Below are 6,946 nucleotides of genomic sequence, written 5' to 3'. Positions count from 1 at the left end.
TGCCCTTTTGAAGTACCTGTCGCTCTCTGACAGGTTAGTAGGGAGTTCCCTCACGGAAGGACGGACGGAGGAGAAGGAGGTAGAGCGGTAGGGGCGACAAGTGGGGCGGGCCTCGCTTTTGGCTCCGCCCATCCTGGTGCGAATGTCATCGGATGCTTCGGCCTCAATTAACCACCTCCAGTCCCTTCTTTCCGCAGCCGAATCTTTCCTGCCCCCTCCGCGCGCGCGCGCCTCGTGGCACGTCACTCTCCCGTCAACTGATTATAACACCATCCCGAGCCAGCGTTGCCTCATACGGAAGCTTTTTTCCCTCTCTTCCCCCCCCCCGCTCACCCGCGGCTTTTGCTCCGCCCATCTCGCGCTCTCGGCCCCGCCTCCTCCCCGCCCCCCGCCCTTCCCTTCACATCGCGCGCGAGCTGCTCCGGTCTCGCTCCCGCTCTCCGCCCGCCTCGCGCCGCACTGGGATGTTGGCGGCGGCATCGGGCGGCAGTTCCCGGGTCGCTGAGGAGATTCAGGAGGAGGAGGCGGGAGGCAGGAGGCACCGCCGCCGCCTGTGAAACGGGCGCAGTAAGGCGTCGCTGCCTCGGCTCCCCTCCCTCCCTCCCTCCCTCCGTCGGAGAGCGCGCTGAGGGAAACGGGGCGGACTCTGCCCTTCCTCCTCCTTCGCCGCGCGTGAGGCGGAGAGGCAAGCGAGGAGCCCCGGGGAGCAACATGGCGGAGCACTCGGCCCCCGACCACAAGCACAAGCCCGGTGCCGCCTCGTCGTCCAACTCCGCCGCCGCCGCTTCCCAAGCGCTGGCCAACAGCAGGGGTTCCTCCTCCTCGTCGTCTCCGTCGACGACCGGCGCCGGGCCCCCGGCGGGCGGGGGCGGCGGCCTGTCGGGGGGCCTGTCGCAGCCGGCGGGCTGGCAGTCGCTGCTCTCCTTCACCATCCTCTTCCTGGCCTGGCTGGCCGGCTTCAGCTCCAGGCTCTTCGCCGTCATCCGCTTCGAGAGCATCATCCACGAGTTCGACCCCTGGTAAGTGAGTTTGGGAGCAGAGGGCGAGGAGGAGCAGGGGATCCCCCTCGCCGCCCGCCTGCAGGCTGTGAGGCAGGATGCCGCCGGCCCGGGTAGCCGGCGGGGGGACGTTGAAACGGAGCCAGGGAGGAGGAGCGGGGTCGGGCCCTCTGCACAACCGGGTACTGGGAAGAGTCTCCCGGGGCCAAGCGCGGAAGGGATTCGGAGCACGCGGCGCGAGGGAGCGAGTGCTAGGCGTGGTTTTACGGGACCGGCGAGGAGCCCTTTGTGGGTGAAAGGTCCCTTCCTGCGCCCGCAGATGCTCCGGAGCGGACAGGTAGACCTTGAGGGGCGGCTTCTTTCCATCCTGGGCCGAGAGGTCGCGCCCCCCCCCCAGCCCTGCTCGTGCACTTCATTCGGCAAAACTTGTGCAGCGCCCGCTTCTCCTCGCCGCCGCTGCGGCACGGGCGGCGTGTGCGTTGGAGGAGCAGGAGGAAGGGGGGAATGGCCGAAGGAGCGGCTGCAGGGGGAGCGCGGAGAGAGAGAAGGCTGCTGCTTGACGGGACGCTGGTCCGTGAGAGGGGCAGGCGGAGGCTGCTGCTGCTGCTGCTGCTGCTACGTACAGGTGGGTCGCCGTTAGGTGTAATACCTGCGTGCTGTGGCAGAGGGTTCTGCGGAGCTGCCTCTGCAATCGTGTGTAGGGAAATGAGTGCAATCCCACCAGGGGCTAAGCATTTCGCGCTGTTTCTCTGGATTTCTGCTTCCCAAGGGGGCATGTTGTGAACCGGGCTATGAGAAATCTCGGGGAACGGTCTGCACAGCATTTGGGACGGGAGAGCAAATCGGGAAGTTGGAAGGGTAGCGTAGGTAACCCCATCTAAAATATTGAAAATTAGTGTGGCGTTGGTGAAATGTGAGATGTGATTTTTGGTATTCAATCTTTTGATATACTGTATTGGTATTGTTAGGCATGCAGTGTCGCTTTGCTTCAGGATGGTTTTTCATGAGACTTTGCTTTGTTTCCATGTAAAACAAGTATAGAGGAGGTTTAAACCACATCTCATGGAACATACTACATGGCTGTGGTCTCTGCTAGAGAGAATGTATGAGTTGATTGCACATCAGATTTTATCCAAATAGCACTGAGGAAAGTGCAGTCCTGAGGTCTGTTTCTGCAGGCTCAGGAATACTTTCTGTGCTCAGTTGCCCCATGCTGCATTGATTGGCTTTAAATTGACACTTTATGTTGTGGAACAGTTCATTTCTGAATGTAATGGCAGGTTTTAATGCATCATGATAGGGTTATTTCTGACTGAGAGCTTCCTGTGTCGCCACACAGTTGCATGGAGATGTACATTTCTGCCCTTATATTGGATTGCATCACTTATTTTAATCTCATTATTTCCAGCCTGCCATGTGGGTTACCATATTTCTCATAAGAGTGGGATGCATTTGAGAAACTGCCACATGTTAAACTGTGAGGAATCCTGAGAGCCACTTCACACATTACATCAGTAATGTGATTAGATTACAGTAGTAATTAGTGTTGTCAGTGTGGTGCAGTGGAATAGAAGTTTGACTTGGACAGGATTTAGATTCATGGCCCTTGTCAGCTATGAAGCTCACTGCATGACAGTGGGTTAGCCTTTTATGTTCTTCTAGTTATTATCTCTCACTCTAACCTGCTTCACAGGGTTGTTGAGAGGATAAAATGGATCACAGCCTTATCTCCTTCTCTGACCACTTTGGGTTGAGATACCAGTTTAATAATAATTACATGTTAGTGGACAGTTGTGTGTTGTACAGAAAGAATGAAATGGTTTTTAGTGTGCCATACCACAGGTCTGTGTACACAGTCGATCTCAAACCAGATGATGTGCTTTATGTTTCTCTCTTAAGGAAAACATACAGCTCAACAGTAGAGTACATGTCTTAGCTGTAGAGGATCTTACATTCACTATCTGGAGAAATAATTTCAAATTAGAAGGCTCCCAGGGCCAAGCTACATGCATTGTCAGGAGGGCCTTTATCAGATCTCTCCCCTCTTTCAAAGGTAATAATAGCCATAGGAGGGAAATATACTTGGAGCAATGGTACTGGGTGAATCCCTTGCCCCCCTTCTAGAGCAAACAACAGCTTGGGGTGGAATTAAGATGGGGAAAATGGCACAGGATTTGTCACTGATATGTGTACTATCAGTTTTCTGCAGCAGGACAAATATGAGCTCTGGAGAAGGTCAATTCAAATAAGGTAAAATGGCATAGCATATGTGTGTTCCTCTTTCCCTCACTCATTTAGCAAAACAAAATACAGTGCAAGATCCATTCAGTGATCCCTGGCATGTATATCATATCAGCCTACCTTGAGCCTTAGAGAGCTGCTGTCAGTCACAGTAAAGAATATGGACTAATACTCTGAGTCTGTATATGTGGCAGTTTCATTTATATTCTTCAATGCTTGGACCAGCTACGTGTGTGTGGTGAAGCAGCTGTACCTCTTATTGTTACTATTTTAGTGGATGCATGCTGTGTGTCTGTAACATGCACCTATCAAAATAAAGCTGCTGATGTGGCCCTGAGCACTTAACATTGTACTTAGCAAAGGCAAGAGGAAACAGGTTTAAAATAATCAAATAGAAGTAGTTTGATAGCAAAGGATAAAAATGGTGGTGGATACATTGTCATATAATACAGGTTCTTTTTAAAAAAAACTTGATATGAGACATATATTGGAGGTTTAAGCATATTGAATATTAATATTAATATTGGATAAACACTTTTGCATTTTATTGTCACTAAAAATGATTTCTATGAAAGTGTTCATTAAAATCAGTTTCAAAGGTTCCATTACACCCCAGCTCTGACTAAAGCTGCAGTCCCATGAACAGATGAAAGCAAAGCCCCACTGATTAAAGTGAAACTTAATTCTGAGTAAACATACTTAGGATTGCATTGTTTGAAACAGGACTTAGGATGGAGCTATACAAAAAGGGAGGGGGAACTGATTCTCAGTGGCTTTGATTAAGACACATTGGAGAAAGTAAAGCAATCTGGGATAGATTTTGTGTGTGTGTCCCACAGTGCTTTGGTAAGAAAGTGAAATAAAGACATATTTGGAGTACCACTTTCATGTGTCCTTCTGTGTACTACCACCTCTATTGATACCACCTGCTATTGATAGACAATAGATAAATAAAGGAAAAATAACCAGAGCTGAGTTGAAACAGAGGTAGCATCATAGACATTTTTTATTCTGTGCAGTCAGCAACCCCTCCCCAAGAAAAATTGTTTGCACCCCTTTCAAGAGAGGGTGTGTAAGTTTTCCCAAGAGAGCTAGAAGAGGGAATGGTCTCTAAATCAATTCATTTGTGTATATTTAGCTGCGGCAGAACGGCGATGTACATTTGGATCGACATCACTATTCTTCTGGTGTAGCTACTCATGCATAACTATGCATGACTAAAGCTGGATCAGAGCAAAAGTCTTGCTGTGCAGTGCTGACAGCAACACAGGGAGAGTTGGCCCAGTTGGCTCAATAACAAAGATGCAGTTTCTCTTGCCACTTTCACTTAGACCTCGGTGACAATATCACATAGCCATATCTGCTAACACAGTGACATACCGTGTTTCCCCTTTTTTAAGACGTAGCCATAAAGTAAGCCATGGCAGGATTTTTAAACATTTGTGAAATATAAGACATACCCTGAAAATAAGACATACCTCCATGCCGTGTGGAGCGAGACCGCCGAGGGCCCCAGCCAGCCAGCGGGACTCAGAACGCCGGCTGCAGCAGCAGGAGGCCTGCCGGCTTGGTGCCTGGAGCCAGCTGCTGCTGCAGCGGCGAGCGCGCAGAGCGCCCGAGCCAGCGGTCTTGCCTCCGCCCGGCCGAGGAGGCCTGCCGCCCAGAACCGGTGGCTGCAGCGTGGAGCGTGCCAAGCGCTCCGCAGCATTGAGCGCTTAGAGCGCTCTGTCGGGCCGGGCGGAGCGCTTGAGCCAGCGGCCTCCGCTTGGCCCGACCGAGGAGACCTGCCTCCCTGCCGCCCAGAAGTGGCGGCTGCAGCATGGAGCGCGCCGAGCGCTCTGCAGGACTGAGCGCTTGGAGCGCTCTGTCGGGCCGGGCGGAGCGCCTGAGCCAGCGGCCTCCGCTTGACCCGGCCGATGAGACCTGCCTCCCAGCCGCCCAGAAGTGGCGGCTGCAGCATGGAGCACGCCGAGCGCTCTGCAGGACTGAGCACTTGGAGCGCTCTGTCGGGCCGGGCGGAGCGCCTGAGCCAGCGGCGTCCGCTTGGCCCGGCCGAGGAGACCTGCCTCCCTGCCGCCCAGAAGTGGCGGCTGCAGCATGGAGCACTTGGAGCGCTCTGCAGGACTGAGCGCTTGGAGCGCTCTGCAGGACTGAGCGCTTGGAGCGCTCTGTCGGGCCGGGCGGAGCGCCTGAGCCAGCGGCCTCCGCCTGGCCCGGCTGAGGAGACCTGCCTCCCCGCCGCCCAGATCCGGCTGCTGCAGTGTGGAGCGCGCCGAGCGCTCTGCAGGACTGAGCGCTTGGAGCGCTCTGTCGGGCCGGGCGGAGCGCCTGAGCCAGCGGCCTCCGCTTGGCCCGGCCAAGGAGACCTGCCTCCCCGCCGCCCAGAACCGGCAGCTGCAGCGTGGAGCACGCCAAACGCTCCGCAGCGCCAAGCACTTGGAGCGCCCTGCCGGGCCGAGCGGACCACGTAAGCCAGTGGCCTCTGGATCGGCAGAAATCAGGGGCCTGGGTGGGAGGGCGACTGGGGTGTGCCTTTTGGATACTTGCATTTTCTTTCTTGTTTTCTTCCCTTTTTGCAATGTACAGAAATGCAAACTATATCTTATCATCATCACTATTATTACAATTTCACCCCTCCGTTTCTTTTCTCTGTGTGTGTGTGTGTAATTGTGGAACCCTCCCAGCCAATTGAGAAATGCACAGACGTCTTTCTTTAGTTCTTTACAACCATTGAACTCTGTTGTCTGTTTAAATTTCACATTTAAAAAGGAAGATAACTGGGTAGTTTCCTTTTCCTTTTAAAAATATTATCTGCAGCAAAGCAGAAATGGGCACAAGAAACAGGAGGTGTGGACCTTTTGGGTTTGCTTTTCTCAGGGTTCAATCCAACCCCACCTTCCCCAGCTGCCGCCTCCCCACCTTTCCTCCCCAGATCGGCTCTGCCCCATCGTCACGTTGCTCTTAGGCATTTTGCTCAAAGCGTAGCGTATGGGGAGGGCTAAGGAGAAGATGTTCATCCAAGCCAGGCTTTCAGGTGCTGCTGGACTCCAACTCCCAATAGCCAGCATGGCCAGTGGTTGGGGATAATGGGAACTGCAGCCCCACAGCATCCGGAGGGCTGGGGGGTTGCTCTGGAACTTCTCTCCCTCCCTCCTTTTCCGTCTCTTTCCCCTCTCTTCAGACACTCATGTGCTGCATCTGCTTTGGGGTAACTTGATGGTAGAATTTGGGCTAGATGACAGGTAATTAAAAAAATAAGACACCCCACTGAAAATAAGACACCCTGTGTTTTTTTGAGAAAAAGAAGTTATAAGACGGTGTCTTAAAAAAGGGGAAACACGGTAGTGCCACCCTGTTCCCCAGTGTGATTGGCTTGGATCATGTTTTGAGAGATGTCCTAAAATAGGCTGAAACAGCAGCATACAGTGGAACCTCGGTTTATGAACACCTCTGTTTACGAATTTTCGGTTTACGAACGCCGCGGACCCATCTGGAACGGATTAATTCACTTTCCATTCCTTTCAGTGGGAAAGTTCGCTTCAGTTTATGAACGCTTCAGTTCATGAACAGACTTCCGGAACCAATTACACCTGTGCTTCGGGTTAAGTACGCTTCAGGTTGAGTACTCCGCGGACCCGTCTGGAACGGATTAATCCACTTTCCATTACTTTCAATGGGAAAGTTCGCTTCAGTTTATGAACACTTCA

At 52.9% G+C, this 6,946-nt stretch overlaps 1 protein-coding gene across 1 annotated transcript in view; it reads left to right on the top strand.

Annotated features, from left to right (window-relative positions):
* Positions 1 to 31: 31 nt before the first annotated feature.
* STT3B (STT3 oligosaccharyltransferase complex catalytic subunit B) overlaps positions 32 to 6,946 on the top strand; it is a 46,085-nt gene continuing 39,170 nt past the window's right edge. Inside the window, exon 1 of the mRNA XM_035130074.3 lies at positions 32 to 1,019. Within this exon, the coding sequence (XP_034985965.1) occupies positions 712 to 1,019 (308 nt within the window). The 5' untranslated portion in view covers positions 32 to 711. The remainder of the gene's footprint in view (positions 1,020 to 6,946) is intronic.

Source organism: Zootoca vivipara, chromosome 11, assembly GCF_965207765.1.
Source record: "Zootoca vivipara chromosome 11, rZooViv2.hap1.1, whole genome shotgun sequence".
Taxonomy (NCBI): Eukaryota; Metazoa; Chordata; class Lepidosauria; order Squamata; family Lacertidae; genus Zootoca; species Zootoca vivipara.
Note: the sequence above shows the minus strand (reverse complement) of the source record. Positions and strands in the feature narration are given on the sequence as shown.